The sequence below is a fragment of the Drosophila innubila genome, chromosome X (assembly GCF_004354385.1).
Source record: "Drosophila innubila isolate TH190305 chromosome X, UK_Dinn_1.0, whole genome shotgun sequence".
In the NCBI taxonomy this organism is placed as follows: Eukaryota; Metazoa; Arthropoda; class Insecta; order Diptera; family Drosophilidae; genus Drosophila; species Drosophila innubila.
This window is the reverse complement of record NC_047626.1, coordinates 32,335,547-32,355,134: the sequence shown is the minus strand read 5'-3', so window position 1 is coordinate 32,355,134 and position 19,588 is coordinate 32,335,547. Positions and strand designations below refer to the sequence as shown.

General features: G+C 35.7%; 1 protein-coding gene and 1 long non-coding RNA gene across 4 annotated transcripts in view; one reads left to right on the top strand and one right to left on the bottom strand.

The window, feature by feature from the left end:
• Nucleotides 1–2,741: 2,741 nt before the first annotated feature.
• Nucleotides 2,742–4,693, bottom strand: LOC117789225. Its single transcript, XR_004617845.1, has 3 exons — nucleotides 3,804–4,693; nucleotides 3,439–3,746; nucleotides 2,742–3,378 (listed from the first exon to the last, which is right to left on the bottom strand). It is a non-coding gene; the product is annotated as an uncharacterized LOC117789225 (long non-coding RNA).
• Nucleotides 4,694–8,058: 3,365 nt separating this feature from the next.
• LOC117780802 (palmitoyltransferase app) overlaps nucleotides 8,059–19,588 on the top strand; it is a 40,920-nt gene continuing 29,390 nt past the window's right edge. For all 3 annotated transcript variants that reach the window (XM_034617467.1, XM_034617483.1, XM_034617475.1), the window contains exon 1: nucleotides 8,059–8,908. In XM_034617467.1, coding sequence (XP_034473358.1) covers nucleotides 8,817–8,908 — 92 coding nt within the window. In that variant the 5' untranslated portion in view covers nucleotides 8,059–8,816. The remainder of the gene's footprint in view (nucleotides 8,909–19,588) is intronic.

Genomic DNA, 19,588 nt, shown 5'->3' with positions numbered 1-19,588 from the left:
TACGGTTCTTATCTCAAAAAAAAAAAAAAAAACACAAATAGAGGGTGATTTATGATGAATTTATCAGTAAAAATTATATTGGGGACTCACTTGGTTTATTTTAAAAAATTTTTTCTTTGAAATTTTCATACAAAATTAAATTTTGCATGGTTGTATTGGGCAATTTGTCACTACTTTGTCCGTTTGTAAGCAAATTTCAAAGATTTTTTAAAAATAAACAAAGTGAGTCCCCAAAATAATTTTTACTGATAAATTCATCATAAATGTGTTTTTTTTTTTTTTTTTGAGATAAGAACCGTATTATAGATATTTACCTCGGAGATAAAGGATAAAGGCTCTAGTACCCATTTTTTTTTTTTTTGGGGTACCGAGCAAAAAATGTTTTTTGTCATATGGGGCCCCATGTCTATAAAATTTTTGGGCTGTTGCCTAGTGTAATTAAAGCAATACAAGCTTCTTAAACTATGTAATGGGTATTCCTATAGTCGGGGTCTCGACTATAGCCTTTCCGACGAGTTTTCTACTCTGTTGTGTAAATGTTTCGATAGTGTTTTGTATTTATTAGAATTGTACCAATATCATTTCATATTTTATTTCAGACGCTGCAACGGCACTTTACAATTCTCAACCGATCCCTCCTTTGGCAGCTATTTGATATAGTAATCTGTTTTTAACCAAATATTGTCATAAAGTGTAAGATAACAACAAATTGATATTCTGTGAGATTGGTTAAGATAACTCAAAAAACCAAAACTTTTTTCATACTTAAGGTCAAAATCACTTTACACGTCATCAAAATTAACAAGAACATCCCTATCTCTAAAATGTTGTTATAATGCCGTTTCTCCATCGATTTTAATAAGATATATCATTAACGACACCTAATAAATGCAGATATGTAAGATAAAAACTTATGTTATTATTTTTTTTCTAGTTTTCCTAGACTTTTATAGTCAAAAAAATAATTTTCTTAACCAAATAATTGATAGCTCTAATAATAATAGTTTAATAGGATATTTCCACGACCACTCACATTTCCCACTTTGTCTCACATTTGAATGTGTCAGATTTTTGGCTTTCCACGACCATATGTGAAACTTTTAAGCTACGTACCCACATCGAAAAAATTCCGTTCGCTAAGTCAAACTCCATATATAAAAAACAGTGTCGGAACGCAAGATAAATTATGCCGCATCAGTTCCGCTGGTGCAGTACTCACAAAAGGCATGAAAAAAGAGTTGCCAGACAAGGTGCTGCGTTTTCCAACACTATAGGCAACAGCTGATATTTCTCTGTCGACTGGCCATTTTATATGTGGTGCTGGATCTAGACTTCAATATGCTAAACCGGCAAAACTTATATAGAATATATTAAAATTAAAATTTTAGGAGTTAACTATAGTTTTTATTATTAATTTAATATTATAACGTTATTCAAAATGATTAACTAATTTATTTATTCGGGTGGGATGGGTATGTGGTGAGGTTGGGTAAAGTTTGAAGTAGAAAGTCGGCACAAACTATCGAAAGCCGACTATAGGTTGGGAGGGCGATCGTTGAGGTGGATAATGACATCGGTTCCCTAATCCTTGCCAGCGAAGTTGTGTGAAAAGCTCACATATAATCATTATTTGATACATGCATAAAATTAATTTTTTTTGCTGGTCGAATAAGCGCGCCACTTGTTTGTTTTTATTCTTTTTTTGGAACTTGCATATTGCGCACGAGCTTGTTCAATGTTCAATTTTTGTGAACTTTCTGAAGCCGTGGCTCTGTGCGAAAATGACAAGTAGTGTTCACATTGACGGCAGTCATTTTGAGCACGGGCTGTCAGAAATTGCCGCAGAATATGATGTCGCATTGTGCCTCTATGTGAGCCCACCATTAGTAAAAATATAAATAATTGTTACCCGACTCGCCAAGTATCGATGGTCGTCTCATCCCTGCGTATACCGATAGTTCGCCGGCAAATCGATATTTGACTGCGATTGATAAATCGGTTAATAACAAATGGCGCCCAAAGGAAAAGTATGCAAGGACGAAGCAAAGATAGTTACCGACTGATACCCACCAGCCCATCTTCATCTCACCCAATATGTTTATGAAATTGTATTCGATAGTTCTTGTTTGATGTTTGCATTTTTTTTTCTTAGCCGCTCAAATTTAATAACCTGACGATTATTATAAAATAATCGGTATCATTTACAGGGTATTTCTTTTAATTGTAGGTTTAATAAATATCAGTAAACTTTATCTTAGGAATATTTTCATATTTATTTAAATAGTGTTCATTATATAGATCAGGGGTGCTTAAAGTTGCCTTATGGATGTGCCCGCACTAATACATATAAAATAAATCGCACGCACACATGTAACATGTAACTTAAATTTTTTTTGTTTCAATGTGTACACTGGAAAAAAAATAGGAACATGTACACGAAACAATAAGGCAACAACAAATTACATTCGGATAAGCGACGAGTCACTCATGAAACAACAATGTCTATGGAATTGTTGTTGCTGAGCTCGGCGACATGTCAGAAAATGAAAAGAAAGAGAACGAATGTGTAAAATTGTTTTTGTTTTAAAAGGATCGAAAGGGACGGAAAACGAAAAGTCAAAAATTGTTTGTGTAATTTGTCAATGTGCACTAGGAGCACCCCTGATATAGATATAGGTATGAATTAGGAATAAAATATTTTGTCTAGTTTGTTTTATTTATTTATTTATTAACATGTTGCATGTTTTAGTAGATATTTGAACAATTATTTGCAATAAAATAAATTTTATAACATATAAAAATGATTAGGAGAAAGAACAATTTAGGAATCTATGGGTCCACAACAGATTTTCTTCGGAGTAAAAAGGTGGAAGGAATAAGTCGCACGTCGTTAACGCAGGTCTCCAAACACGCCCCTGATTTCGAGTGTAATGAGTCTTCCCAAGATGCAAATGGAGCCGTAATTCCACGAGACCCCAGGATAGGAAAAACGTTGAGCTTCCGAGTGAGATCAGGTCTGCCATAAATGTTGCAGTGTTTTAGGCTGGAGTTTATGAGCCAGACCCGGGAAACGGTCAGGATCATGTATCCAGGGACTTACACGATAGCAAAGCCGCACACATTCCAGTCCACAGACATTGTGCTGATGGCTCCCTCAACCGAGGTTTCGCATGGAGCAGATGCTGGAACTCGGAAGCCCCTCCCGAGTCCGAAACAGCGACGGAGTGCATCAAAGGAGCGTTGGACACCAGTGTACAGGAGTTGCAGCAGGAATCACAAGAGAAGCTACAAAATCTTAGGCAGTTTCCGGAGTCACCACGGAGTCACATTCTGATCCAGTGAAAGTTCTCAGCTGGGATCTCCCGCCTGATGGAAGCGCTGCAAAGGAGACATTTAAAAGAATTGATTTCAAGTGTGAAGAAGAGGCAAGCAGCTCACCAGTGGCCCGGGGCGAAGAGGATTCATGAATTTTACGTCCTGGTTGATGATCGTGCCAAGAATTGGTTTGGGTCGCACGTGAGGACCAAAAAGGTGTTGGAGTGGCCAAATTGCCGATTTTATGTACAGCGTCGATTCCAGATGCTAAAGTTCAGTTTCCGGCAGTTCTATGGAGCTGATGCTCCGGACCAAGATGGAGTTCCAGGAGTGAATCCAGTGGTGGAAGCTCTATATCGGCCGCGTGAAGTCGGCGGCAAGAAGCCGAAGGAGTCAGCCTCGACACGGAGTGACACGTTTCCTCCGTGTGCCTAGAAATAAGGTCTTTGAGTTGGATAGTCACAGGAGCACTCAAGAACAGCACTTACCAGAAAATCCGTACCAGGAAGCCGAAGAAAAGATGCACGTCAAGTATTGCCCGGCTAACTCTGTCGACTCTCGTATCTCTGGGTGTGGGCGTTGGCCCACGTTGGCGGCTGGGACTCAGGATCTCCATTCTCTATCTTCAGCAGCAACACACATACTGAGACAACACAGGCAGGCACCCACAGACAGAAACACACGGAGCAAAAACAGGGGCCAAGATCGAGTAAGTCCATCCCTGCAGGCAGCATGGCGCAGATTCATGCCCCTGTGAGCTCCTGGTTCCATTGTACCCATCGTCCAGTCAGGAGCAGCAGGCGTTTTAGTTGCCCAGCGCAGGCGCAACCGTTCTCTGCATATCAGCTGCAGTCTGTGCCAACTGATGCACTTACTCAGGCACCAGCAGTTTCTATCGGTTAGTTCCTATAAATCAGGCATGCCCAAACCCAGCATACGGCTGAGAACGCACCAATACTCACAAACAAAAACACAAATACATTGAAGCGATCAGTTTTTTTGTTGCACTGAAAAAAATTAGCTTACATTTTCAACAGGGCGGACAAAAGTAAAACTAAAACAAAAGAAAGATTTCTTTCAATGCAAGTTCGCCGACAAGGCAACAACAAATTACGTTCGGATTAGCGGCGCGTCGCTCGCGCAACAACAAAGCCTATGAGGCTGAGGGCGCAAGACATAAACAAATCGTTGAAATTGTTGTTGGTCAGCTTGCTCGCGAGAGCAGCGACGAATATAAAGAAGAGAGAAGGTTATGTTTGCATGCATTGGTATTTTGTATGCTAGGTGCCGTTCAAGTATGCGATCGTCGTCTTCCTATCTTGTGGGCAAATGCAAAAACAAAACGTACCTCGTGGGCATAGGGCTGGGCATGCCTGCTGTAAATAATCAAATCGCTATATATAAATTGTTGTTACGCACATACATATGTGCGCATGTATACACATGTATATATACATACCTGCATAAATTGCCATTGTTTTATTTTGCTCGCGCCACCAACGAATACAGGGTTGCCGGCCTGTCGGATATTGATGTTTGTTTACCTTTTTGTGTTAAGGGTATTCCGTGAATTTGGTTAGGTGGTGTTAAATTTTAAATATCGAGTTCGAACTAATATCGAAATATAGAATTTATTAAAATTAAAATGTTAGTTATTCAGGCCTGTACCGAATTGCGAACGTTTTCAAAAAGTAAAAACGAAAACGAACGTTGTACTATTTGCAGTTCCCAATTCCGACCGAAATAGACTTGTTTGTAATTTTCGAACTCGGTTTCGAAAACGTTTCGATATCAGTAAGTCATCGCCCGTATCAGCTGTTTTAGCCAATGAAGAAGTAGAAATTGATAAAAAATAAAAATATATAAATTGCTAATTTAATTCTGCAACATGCCGGCAATTATGGTTATTGGTTGCCCGCATTTTTGCATTACATTTTTTTTGTCACCAGCTGATTTCCTTGCTTGTGCATATCGACATGAACCACAGTTGTCATAAATTCAATAATAAAAACATTAAATCTTCAATGTTTCTCTTAAATCCGATTAGAGTTACTCTATTATTTTTTTTTGAAAATTAATTTTAAATATTTCGTGTTAAATGTAGCACATAAAAGCTAAATTAGACTAAAAGTTCGTTGTTCGAATTTTATTTATCAATTGAAGTAGCTCCAACAACTTTCGATTGCAAGAGATAGTATCGACAACAAAAAGTAAAGTGAAATTCAGAACAGCTCGGTTTATGGTGGGCTTACATAAGAGCACGGAGAGTCATATTTGACAGCCACAGAGGCACGGAGCAATGTGAACACATATGATGTGACATTAAATTCAAGTGGCACAAAATATGTGGACACCGGTGTCATTCCGTACCTCATATTTTTTGTGCCAGATGCTGGCACGGATTTGGCAGAAAATAGTTTGACAGCTGTTTTAGTAGAACCAGCTCAAATGAACCCTTTTCGCCGTGCCGAGCATATCGAGCAAGTTGGCTCCTTTGAGACACTGTCGCAAGACTAAATATGTTCGTTTTTTGCAATTCTTGTGTTTTGAAATGGATTTGGTGTACATTTTATAGTTTTTAAATTAACGTGATCTTGAAATTTATTCCATAGAGAAGCAAAAGTAATGTTGGATGAAAATTTATTAATTGACAATGTTAATTGGACTAACAAAAATGAAGGAATGCTAGCGAAGTTGTGTGGAATGCTCAGAAATAATCATTATTTGATAAATATGCATTAAATTAATTTTGTTTGCTGGACGAGAAAGCGCGCCACTGGTTTATTTTTATTCTTTTCGTGGAACTTGCTTATTGTTTAATGTTTAATTTTTGTGAACTTTCTGAAGCCGTGGCGCTGTGTGAAAATGACAAGTAGTGGTTACATTGACGCCATTCATTTTGGTTTGGCACAGCGCTGTGAAGCACATTTTAAGTGACGTGAATGTGAACACCTTGACTAATGTCACGGTCTGTCAGAAATTGCCGCAGAATATGATGCCGCATTGTGCCCCTATGTACGCCCACCATTAGGCTTATCGATGTTTTCACAACCTTACAGCACTATTATTTGTTTTCCAAACACCACGATAGTTGATAAAAATAAAACATACATATGAAACTATTTAACTCATATAATAGGGGTATTCCGAAACATATGTAAATTAGATTTATAGGCTATTACCACGACCACTCACATTTGCCACATGCTTTCCATAACCAAATGTGAAACTGTTAAGACATTTTCCATTCACCCGAAATAAATCAGCAGTTCAATATCTGTCCAAAAATTTAAAAAGCTGAAAATAAGAACATTTTCATTTTTATTTAGCAATTACAGATCGCGACAATTTTATGCTAAGTTATTTATTGAACACAACAGCTGGTTAAAATGTTAATTGCTTTTTTTTCACGAGCTTTTCGAAAAACAGTGCGTATTCGATAAAAAATTCTGATATTTGGCGGGGTGAATGGCAAAAAATCTTAACATTCATTATAATGGGCACAATGCGGCATCATATTCTGCGGCAATTTCGGACAGCCCGGACACTAGTCAAAGTGTTCACATTCACGTCACATAAAATGTGCTTCACAGCGCTGTGCCAAACCAAAATGAATGGCGTCAATGTAAACACTGCTTGTCATCTTCACACAGCGCGACGGCTTCAGAAAGTTCACAAAAATTAAACATTAAACAATAAGCAAGTTCCACAAAAAGAATAAAAATAAACCAGTGGCGCGCTTTTTCGTCCAGCAAACAAAATTAATTTAATGCATATTTATCAAATAATGATTATTTCTGAGCATTCCACACAACTTCGCTAGCATTCCTTCCTTCTTGCGGGTCAAATTATCATTGGCAATTAAAAAATATTTATCCAATATCACCTTTTGCTTCTTTAGGGAATAAATTTCAAGATAACGTTAATTCAAAAACTATAAAATGTACACCAAATCCATTTCAAATCACAAGAATTGAAAAAAAATATAAACATAGTTAGTCGTGCCACAATGTCCCAAAAGAACCAACTTGCTCGATATGCTTGGCACGGAAAAAAGGGGTTCATTTGAGCTGGTTCTACTAAAACAGCTGTCAAACTATTTTCTGCCAAATCCGTGCCAGCCTCTGGCACAAAATATATGAGGCATGGAATGACACCGGTGTTCACATTGAAAGTGACACATATCTTGTGCCACTTGAATTTTATGTCATATCATTTGTGTTCACATTGCTCCGTGCCACTGTGGCTGTCAAATATGACTCTCCGTGCCCCTATGTAAACCCACCATAACAAAAACTTAACAGTGTGCAAACGTTATGTTAGTTTGTCCCTTCCCTAACATTTCGTTAACAGAAATAAATTTTTCGACAAACGACGGGCGAGTAAATTATGCACATCGCTGTGTTGTGGTTATTTTTTTACTTTTTTTGTTTCGTAAATACATATATACATAAACGTGCATAATTGGAATGAATTGCAATCATAAAGTTTACGGTTTGAAAGTGATGTATGTGTATTTGTCTATGATTTTCGACTGAAAGTTGAACGCCATCACTGCCCCTCTCGACTGTGTGTGTGTGTGGTGTGAAGAGAAAGAAAGCGGACGAACGACGGGATCGAGAAGTATCGCAAAAAGTTGCAGCAACGGCAACAACGTGCATGTGTGTGTGTGTTTAGGAAAAAGTATTAAAAAGCCAGCAGAAGGAGAAACAGCAGCAGCAACTCGAATGTATATATGTAGATAAAAGATAAAAAGAAAGAAACGCAAGCGAAACGAAACGAAAGAGCGCAAGGTGGGAACCCAGAATAACGAACGATAGAAAAGGGCGACAGGGAAAAATGAGCGACTAGAAAAACAGGAGTGTAAAAATACGAACACTTTGACCAAAAAGGAAAGACATCAACAACAACAACAACTACGACAACAACAACGACAACAAAATGTTATATATCGCCAAAGAAGCTCACAATTAAAATAGTTTTCATTTGGATAAATGCTATAAAATCGTATTGGCAGCCGTTTAACCCGCCACGCTTTTTATGCGTATGCGTCTGTGTGTGTTTGTTGTGTGTGCGTGTGTGTGTCTATGTGTGGGTGTGGGACTATGTGTTTTTATAACGTCGCCTAAATTTGCAGCAAGCAGAAACAATAACAAAAACAACTCATCGTTTGCAAGTGAGAACAGAGAGAAAGAAGCTGGAGCCGGAAAATCAACTTGTAGTTGCACTGACAACACAACCTATCAACAACAACAACTTTAGCAGCAACAACAACAACAACACCAAACGCTTGATCCTATTTCACGCTTCTCGCCTCGCCATCAGTCCCTGTCGCACTTGCAGAACTTGCATACGATCCGGCATTGCTACGTCATCGTTATCGTCATCGTCATCGTGACATCAACTACTACGACTGCTACTACTGGACTTTTAGCCATCATCAAAAGCAACAAAACGGAGACGCCAACTGACGTCGCCACAACAACAACAACAAATACAAAATGCCCAAATGCGATGTGAAAACCCGCTACATTCCGGCGACTTTTGCATGGATTGTGTTGTTACTGACAACATTTCTTTTCTTCTTTTACCCGTAAGTATTCCAATTTCGACACTATATTAAATACATACCTATACCATGTAACATACATATATCTATGCACTCTCCTTAGTAGTAATAAGTACATCGGGCGATTTGCTGATATCGCAATATCCCAGACTACATTAATTTTAATGTTTCATGTTGTGCACTGTGAGTAAAAAAGGGTGAGCTTCTTTGTACATAAAAATTACTTTTTGCGCAGTGCCGAATACCAATTTTCGCTTTTTTTATTAATTTATATTTTTGTTTAAAATTTTTAAATTAAACTGAATTTTGTTCGTCACAAAATTGGATATCAGAAATTTTGGGGCTAGAAATTGCTTTCGTCACTAGACTTTTACCTCGTGTAGAGGTTTTTTTTTGTCGGATATCAGAAATTTTTGCCATTGCTTTTGCTTTTGACATTGTAACTTTATCATTAATGCAGGCAAAAAATATTAAAAAAAAATTTTTTCTTCAATTATAAAGAAAAAGTAGGTGGCTACGCCCCCTGCTCGCTTTGCTCGCGTTGCTACAGCCGAGCATACTCTAGTGCCGCAGACCCCGTACTTACTATAAAAAAAATTACGCCCGATCGGTCCTATGGCAGCTATATGATATAGTGGTTCGATTAGAACCAATTTTGGTCAGGATATATAAGTTTAACTAAAATGCATATTCTATTAGTTTGGTTACGATATCTCGTAAAAAGTTTTTCATACTAATACTTAATATTGGACCGATCGGTCCTATGCCAGCTATATGATATAGTGGTCCGATTTGAACCAACTTTGGTCAGGATATATAAAACCAAGTCATAAAACAAAAAAGTTTTTCACAGTAGAACTTAATTTTTGCCCGATTGGACCTATGACAGCTATATGATATAGTGGTCCGATAAGAACTAACTTCGGTCAGGATTCTTAAAACTAACCTAAATGCATATGCTATCAATTTGGTTAAAATATCTCACTAAACAAAAAAGTTTTTCATACTAAAACCTAATTTTAAGCCGATCGGTCCTATAACAGCTATATGATATAGTGGTCCGATTTGATTCAACTTTAGTGAGGATATATAAAACCAAGTTAAATGCATATTGTATCAGTTTGGTTGAAATATCTCATAAAACCAAAAAGTTTTTCGTACTAAAACGTGATTTTTGACCGATAGAAAAATGTATTTATTCACTTAACAGGAAATATCTTCCAAATCCCTCAACCAATTTATGTTTCATATACCAAAAAACGCGAAATTGTACGTATTACAACATATTAAAATTTAACAGAAATCGTTAGAGCCGTTTTGTCAAAAATCGCCAAAATGTAAGCTAAAAAACTTTATTTCACCTGTAGAATGTTACCTGAGTTCTTTAGAAAAAAAGTTTAAAGGTACGCCTAAAAGCCCAAACACACCTTTCCAATGATATATAGAACATATCTGTAGCTTCTATGGTTTGATTAGCCGGGATTTTACCGGGATTTAGCATTTTCCCGCTTAACTAGCGGTTTTTTCAAAAAGTCGTAGAACAAACATTTCTAGATTTTCGAAAAGGAATAAATCCCCATCATTATATTTAAGCTTCTTTAGCGCTTTGATGCATACAGACAAAATAAACTAACTTTTCATTTCAGTTTGAGAAGTCCACAAAAATCTTCAAATTTATTTATCTTTTCAACCAGTTATCGGATTTGGGTGATTGAGGTATCGAAAAATAAACAATTTTACCAAAAGGTCCCAACAGCCCCATTAGCTGCAATCATTTAGATTTTTCCCCGTAGAAAAAGTTTTAGTATGCTATTTTGTAAGTTAAGACTAAACATTTCGATCGGTATATAACTCGATCTGATCGGACAGTCGTAGCAAATTTTCCAACTTAGTTGTATATATTGTTAGTCGCCTTTCGCACCCTTCGTAATGCTTTCGTCACTAACGCGAACTGCCGTCCGCAGTGATTATTGAATTTAGAGTGAATGAACCAAAAACAACCGTTATGCATGAATCGGTTACTAATCGTTTATTTCGGTTTGGGTATAATAAAAAAGTGCTGTTTCGGTTAGAGTTTCAGTTACGTTTACCAATTTCAATCGGTTGATACCAGTTACAGGTTACGGTTTTAATCCCTGGTTAAATATTTTAAACGAAGTACAGTGGGACATTAGGGTGTAAAGGCGTTACAAAAATAATAATAAATCGACAAGAATTGTCGTTTTCAAAACGTGTGCTGTTGAGCAAGCGATATCAAAAGTAAATGCGGCAATGACTAAACCGAACTGTTCTGAATTTCACTTTACTTTTTGTTAACTAGCTCTTGCAATCAAAAGTTGCTAGAGTTACTTCAATTGATAAATAAAATTCGAACAACGTAGTTTTAGTCTAATTTAGCTTCTATGTGTTATATTCAACATTAAATATTGAAAATTAATTTTCAAAAATAGTTATAAGTTATTCTAATCGGATTTAAGAGAAACATTGAAGATTCAATGTTTTTATTATTGAATTCATGACAACTCTGGTTCATGTCGATATGCACAAGCCAGGCAATCAGCTGGTGACAAAAAAATTTAATGAAAAATGCAAGCAACCAATAACCATAAATGCCGGCAAGTTGCAGAATTAAATTAGCAATTTATATTACTTTGGCAATTTCTACTTCTTCATTGGCTAAAACAGCTGATACGGTCGATGACTTACTGCTATCAAAACGTTTTCGAAACCGAGTTCGAAAATTAAAAACAAGTCCATTTCGGTCGGAGTTGGGATCAGAAAATAGTAAAACGTTCGTTTTCGTTTCGTTTTTACTTTTTAAAAACGTTCGGAATTCGGAACAGGACTGATTATATATATATTTTTTTAAATTGATTTTTAAACTGATACTTGAGCTTCAATAATTTTCTAAATGCAGTCTTTAGTGTGCTCGGAATAATATAGGCCACCACTTGCATCACTGAGAAGGTTCACTTCGGCTTTCACAGATTAAAGACAAAAGTTACTAAAATTTAAGTACCTTGCATGTTAACAGTAATATTAATGTAAAAAAAAAGTTTTAAAGCAAAAAACAGCAAAAGTTATCGCCAAAAAGTGGCTTACGACATTTCCTTGTGATACAAACCACAAAAAAACCCCTACACGAGGTAAAAGTCTAGTGACGAAAGCAATTCCTAGCCCCAAAATTTCTGATATCCAATTCTGTGACGAACAAAATTCAGTTTAACATAAAAATTAAAAATAAAAATTAATAAAAAAAGAACGAAAATTGGCATTGTGCACTGTGCGCAAAAAGGATAAGCTTCTTTGTACATAAAAATTACTTTTTGCGCAGTGTCGATTGCCAATTTTCGGGGTTTTTTTTTTGTGGGATATCAGAAATTTTTGCAATTGCTTTTGACATTGTAACTTTATCATTAATGCAGGCAGATAGTAATATATAAAAATTTAGTTGTTGAATTTCTTTCATATTTAAAAAAAAACTCAAGTTTTAGTACGAAAAACCTTTTCATTTTTGAAATATCTCATTCTGACGGAATATGCATTAACTTTAATGCATATTCTGTCTTATGCATTCCGAACAAACTTTATGCAAATTGACTGACTATACAATTGGAACAATTAGTCGAAAATTTGATGCCTCAAATCTTCGGCGAGCCGAACGGCTTCTGAATGCCTGAGCAAAGGGTATTCTGCTTTGGTGTAAATGTGAACTGTAACCTTCTTTCAAAGTATCAATGTCAGAAGCATATGAAATTCAAAAATTCCTGTTATGTTTCAACAAAACACCTCTTTACGAGGTGAAAGTGTAGTGACAAAAGTCTTTCCATGCCCCAAATCGCTGAAATCCAGTTTTGTGACGAACAATATTCAATTTAAAATATAAATTAAAGAAAAAAAATTGTATTCCGTCATACGGGGCCCCAAATCTATCCAAAAAAGTGGGTTTTGGTTCTTGTAATTTTTTGGCTGTTGCCTAGTGTAATAGGTTCGGTTAGAAAAAGAATAATTACATACATTTTCTGCATTTCTAATACTGTGCATCAAGTTGAAACTTCGAATAAAATAAGGCTCGAACCCAAACCCTGTGTTCAAGGGATATATAAACCGGTTCGCGAACCGAATCTTTACCAAAATTTTAATGGTTTGTTGCTTTGCTTTTGAAATATTCCAATCAAACTCACAGATTTTGTATGAAGAATTGCCTTATACATCCAAACAAAAATAGTTGTCCTGGGAACAATCGATCAAAGTTAACCTTTATTAAGAAAAAAATTTTTTTATTTATGTATATTTCAAACAAAAAAAACCTCTACACTTGGTAATAGTCTAGTGACGAAAGCAATTTCTAGCCCCAAAATTTCTGATATTCAATTTTGTGACAAACAAAAATTTCAGTTAAATCTACAAATTTTAATTAAAAACATAAATTAATAAAAAAAAGCGAAAATTGGCATTGTGCACTGTGAGTAAAAAGGGTGAGCTTCTTTGTACATAAAAATTACTTTTTGCACAGTGTCGAATACCAATTTTAAAGGTTCGCCTAAAAGCCCTCAAACACCTTTCCAATAATATAGAGAACATATTTGTAGCTTCTATGGTTTGGAAACTGTTGAGGTTTCAATTTAAGCGGGATTTAGCGTTTTCCCGCTAAACTAGCGGTTTTATCAAAAAGTCGTAGAAACATTTCTAGATTTTCGAAAAGGAATACATCCCCATCATTTCATCTAACCTTTTTAAGCGCTTTGATACAAACAGACAAACCGACAAACAGACAAAGAACCTGACTTTTCTTTTCATTTTGAGAAGTCCACTAAAATTTTCTTTTGAACCAGTTATCGGATTTGGGTGATTTAGGTATCAATCGACGCGTATTTTTAAGTAGAATTTTTAAAAAATACCAAAAGGCCCCAGACTAAACCTTTCGATCGGTTTATAACTCGATCTGATCGGACAGTCGTAGCAAATTTTCCAACAGCTGTATATATTATTAGTTGCCTTTCGCACCCTTCGTGATGCTTTCGTCACTAACGCGAACTGCCGTCCGCAGTGATAAAACTTATTTGTCTATTTGGCAACGTCTTTTACTTCCTGAGCCAGTTAATTACAATTGGACCATTATATCGTATAGCTGCCTTAGAAAACATTGATTTATTTATTTTAGATATCTCAACCAATCTGACTGATAATGCCTCTGGGCTGGCCTTATAAATCCTGACCAAATTTGGCTCAAATTGGTCCACTGTATCATATAACTGCCATAGAAACTCAAGACGTCGTAGAAGCGTCCAAAATTAAGTTTTAGTATAAAATGTTTTGAGATATCTCAACCAATCCACTATAGCGTATTTCAGGATAGTACGTGGCAAAAATCAATTTTGAGTTGTTCCGTTTAGCAAAAATTTGAATGTGGTTCGATTGAGAATTGGTTCTCTTAATTTAAACCGAAAGTTTTAAATTTTTAGTACAATTTTTGTGAGGAAATTTTCGAAAAATTTCTGAACGAGAGAAAATATGCGCTTAAAGTGCTACTTTTGATCAGTACATCTTAAAGTCGAGGTTAGGTTTGGGATCAAACTTATATTTTTCTTTAAGCTGACTTATATTTAAAAATAAGTTGATAAAAAAAAAAAAAAATTTAATAGTTTTTTTCTTTTTGTCCTATGAACCTATAATGTTGGGGACTTTTTCAACAATCGGTTGATTTTTAAGCCCGAGTGCAGAGTGCAGTACTTAAATGTTTTTTTAACAACTTTATAATTTTCTAAAAATAAAAACAAAAAATTAAAAATAAAAGTTTTATTTTTTCAATTTTTTTAAAATTTGTTATCGCATTTTAGATGTTGAAAAACATGAAAATTTTAACAATACGCCCTTACCCATGCCACGCCTTTTTTTTGTCCAAATTTTCTTTGTGTTAGTGTTAAGAATATATATTTCAAATCCATTTCGGTTCGAAAAAAAATAATTGCATTCTTTTCATTAGTGATGTAAAAATACATCGAAATATCGACAACTCGATTTTAGCGAAAGCGACGATCTATCCAGTGTTTGAATCGATTTCCATGAAACATCGACAACTCACTGGAGTTTGTTCATAGTAGTTCATTTGCAGAACTTAATGATCTACAATCGAAACTTTTCTTGGAATTTAGTGCTTATCGAGAAGTGAAGTGAATTCAATCGCGCGGATACAAAACAAGATCACTTACATTAAATATCATAAAGCAATAGGTCATCTTAATACTAATTTAGACTATTATTAATTTTTTTTTAAAATTTAATTCGATATAAAAATCAAAAAAAAATTATATATAAAAAATTATTTTGTTGCACATAATTGAACCAAGGCTCGAACCAAAAACTTTGCTTTGGGTGGCATATTAACCGGTTTGCGAACCAATCCTAAGTCTTGCTCTATGGTTCGAACCATCGAACCGAACCTTTACCAAAATTTTGATGGTTTCCAGCCTTGGTATTATTACATATGTACATGCAATTCATACCTATACTATATTGAAAATTAATAAAAATCTTTAGAGCCATTTTATCATAAATCACCAAAATGAAAGCTAAAATACCCTACTTAATAAAGTCCTTCAAAATACATTTCAAACGATATATGGAACATACATATCTGTAGCTTATGTGGTTTGGGTACTGTTGGATTGTCAATTTTAGCGGGCTTTAGCGTTTCCCCGTTAAGCTAGCGTGTTTTTTTTTTTCAAAAAGTCCCAAAACAAACATTTCTATATATTTGATAAGGAATAATTTCTCATTATCAAATCTAAGCTTTTACAACACTTTGATACAGACAAACAAACAAAATGACAAACTGACTTTTCATCTCATTTTGGAAAAGCACTAAATATTTTAAATTTAATTATCGCTTGAACCAGTTGTCGGATTGGAATGATCAAGGTGTGATTTATATTTTTGATACAAATAATAAATTTTCAAAGGCCTTAATTTTGTTTAAATCGGCTAATTGTCTTTGAAATATTCAGTCGGATGTTTAGTGCAGCGCTCTTAAAAGGCATCAAATCTTCGGCGTGCCAAAGGGCATCCAAGTGCTAGGGCACAGGGTATCCTGCTGTCGAGTTCGCTCGACTGTAGCCGCACATTGCCATGAGCAAAGTTAGCCTGGGGTAGACAAGCAAAGCGAGAGGGAGGCAAAGCCCCCTTGTTTTTTGTTTTTGACACCTAACGATATGTGGATGTTGCTGGCACACGAATGCTACACGTAGTGTAGCGTTTGTTCAATGTAATCCAAAATGAAGTCACCAAATGAAACCGCCCCATTTGGTGCGTGATGACGACGCGCCTAGAAAATTGAAAAAATCAACAAAACAAAGCGCGTATATTACGCTTAAATTACAAGCAAAGCGACGAGCTCGATATGCATATTTATGTACGAGGGTGGTCTGATGTGGATGGCAATCAATTCACTTTCAAAAATAATTATCTTTTAGGGCAATTTACTTTACGTGATAGTCCTGCAGCTTTTTTACGTTTTTTAAATACAAGTTTGGTCAAGGTCCTCAAAATAGTCAATTTTTCACAGATAAACTATTTTTTTGAGTAATTTTTCTTGCTACCGATTAAAAATATGTTTTGTATATATAAACATGAGTACAAAACGATTTTTTAGCCAAATTCATAAAATTTTACATTATTAATGCGCTGTGTTTGCGCGTATTCTTCTGTAAAACCTTTTTGTCAACATTGTTTACTATAGCAAATAAACCGTGTGGCTTTATAAAACTTAACTAGCCAACAAGTGATAAATCGCACAACCAAACAATATTAAAATTTGATTACAAAAGTTGAATTTTCCAACTTAGACCGATTAGTTATTTTCCCGACCTCGGGGCATAGATGCATATCTACCTATTAGTGCAAAACTGTTGTTACATTAACCAAACGATAGGAACAACAGCTATAGCAACAAGAACAAGAAAAATAAAACTACGTTACTGCTCGACAGTGATAATAGCAACCTCCTCACACCTTTGCCGTTCCCCTCGTTTAGTTACACTATTTGGACTCACCCCGTGTCCTATAGTTAAGTTCTAGGCAACCACTAAAATTGCACAAATCACCATTGAGCGTTTCGCTTTGCGATGGCTGTCAAATTGTCCACCACTTGACCAAAGCACACACACTGATACGCACAGGCTTAAATATATACACTTTAAAATTCAATTAGCTGTTTGTTAAAGAAATCCTCTACCTTAGGTAATGTTGCCTAGAATTTTAAAGTTAACAAAAAAAAACGTAAAAAGTCATTCTCTTAACTCAATAATGGATAGCTGAAAATGTTATTATAAAAAACAATGCCCCAGAGAAAAAAATTTTATGTATTAAAAAAAGCGGATCAGTCGAGTGCACTTGACAGTTGGATACCCTGTGCCTACACACTTAGATGCCGTTCGACAAACCGAAGATTTGATGGCCTTGCTGAACTTCGTAATAAATTTCCGACTGATTTTTCCAAGTACAGATATATGATAAAGTGGACCGACTTCAGCCAAATTCGGTCAGGACGCATAAGATAAACGAAAATTTATAATCAGAGGTGTTCTACAAATCTACATAGGGTAAAGGTGGGGGTGGTTCATGTGATATTTTGGCTGGTACCTAGTGCCGTCAAAACAAATAAAATTATGAAATGTAAACGTGAATGAAATCTATTTCCTTATAATTTCTATTTCACAACAAGATAAGATACAGCTTTGGATTATTTTTGTACGGTAGATAAGAGGAAATCTAAAGAAACAAGCGCATATGCAAATTCAAAGATAGTGCGTGTCTGAGTTGCTGTGTTAGCTTCAAACCAATCTTCAAACACGGCGATCAAGAAGTTAATACACGGTTATATTTTCCAATTGCCACACGCTCGTTTAAATGTATCTTATGATCATGGCGAAAAAATCAAATATTTACCCAGGGTGGTCCATTTAAAAATTGGAATTTAATTTTGCTATAAAAAAAAAATGGGTCGATATTTTTCAAAGGTTGAACATTTATTGGAAAGGTTGGTTCATGTCATTTATTTATGAAAAACAATGTCGGTCAAATGACCACCACGGCTGACTTGGCAGTAGCCCATTCGATCAACCCAATTTTTTAAAAACATTTTCAATTGTTTCGGCACGTATGTCAGCAATAGCAACACGAATCTGGTTCTTCAACACATCAATTGATTCAGGATTGTTTGCATAACATTTGTCCTTGACCGCTCCCCACAGATAATAGTCTAACGGTTTCAGATCACAGCTTCTTGGCGGCCAATTCACATCTCCATATGTGCTGATTATTCGATTTTCGAAGATAGGGCGCTGAAGATCGATTGTGGCGTGCGATGTGTGGCACGTAGTGCCGTCTTGTTGAAACCAAATATCGTCCAAGTCTTCCGCTACAATTTCCTCGAAGAACCAATCATTTAACATTTTTTTTGTTAAATGTTTTTTTCAAATTTCGCACAGTTTGAGTCGAGGACTCACCACTTTGGAAATATGTTTTTAATATATCCCAACTTCCTTCAAGCAAATAGCGACCCATTTCGTAAATGTCAAAGTTTTTACTAAATATTAGTCGCTTTCCGAATGATATTTGACGTTTTTAAAGTCAAATTATGAATATTTCATATTCCAAACACTAGATGGACCACCCTTTATATATAACTTAGAATTCACTTATCTGCTTCGTCGAAGGCCTCTGAATTCAAAGGTGCGTATGTATGTGTATGTATTTATTTTCGTTGAGTGTGATATATATTTGAATTTTACACCACCTTATGGGCATGCCAAAAAAAATTGAATATGTAACTAGGAACTTGACCATCTGCTCCGTTGAAGGCTTCTTAGTTTATAGATGCGTATATCTATTTATTTTCGTTAAATATATTAAAGTGTTGGGTTACTCTGTTGATGCAATTATGTTGATTGGTGTTTTATATTTTGATGTATGATTGATTATGGCCACATAAAACTATTAAGCTGACTTTTGCTTATCAGGGGAATCAACACATGATTAAAACTAATATAATAGCAAAAAAAAGGGGGCTCCGCCCCCTGCTCGCTTCACTCGCCTACTGTTTGGGGGTCTGTCACGCCTCATTCTGCCTGTTACATACATTCTGCCAAACACATTATACCCTTTTTTGCCCATTTTTAATGGGCACAGGGTATAAAAACGGTGCTCCTTCTGTACCATGTGCAAAGGCACTTGGATGCCGTTCGGTACGCAAAGGATTTGATGGCCTTGTATAGCCATAGAAATAGTGAACCGTTTAGAATCAAATTCGGACAGGAAGTAAAAGACAAAATAAAATTCATAATGTGTGAGATTGATTGAGACACGAACAATTTTAATACTAATAGAGTTGGGATTTTTAGTTCAAGGGCAAGGAATTTGCAACCGTGAGGACTACAACAACATCTACAACAAACACAACTTCTGAAGTCATAAATGAAAGCAAAATGCACACATTTATGACTCTGTGCGTCGCGACGAAAAATCTGTGTAGTTGTTGTTTGTTTTAATAAGCCATAAAAATTATACATTAAAAGAAGTTCTAATAAATTGTATTTGCAAGTCGAACGCTTGTTATGTGGTAAAAATCAAAAGGCATCAAAACCAACTTTACTTTTTCACACAGTGTACAAGACGCTGCTGAAGTCATAAATCATAGGAAAATTA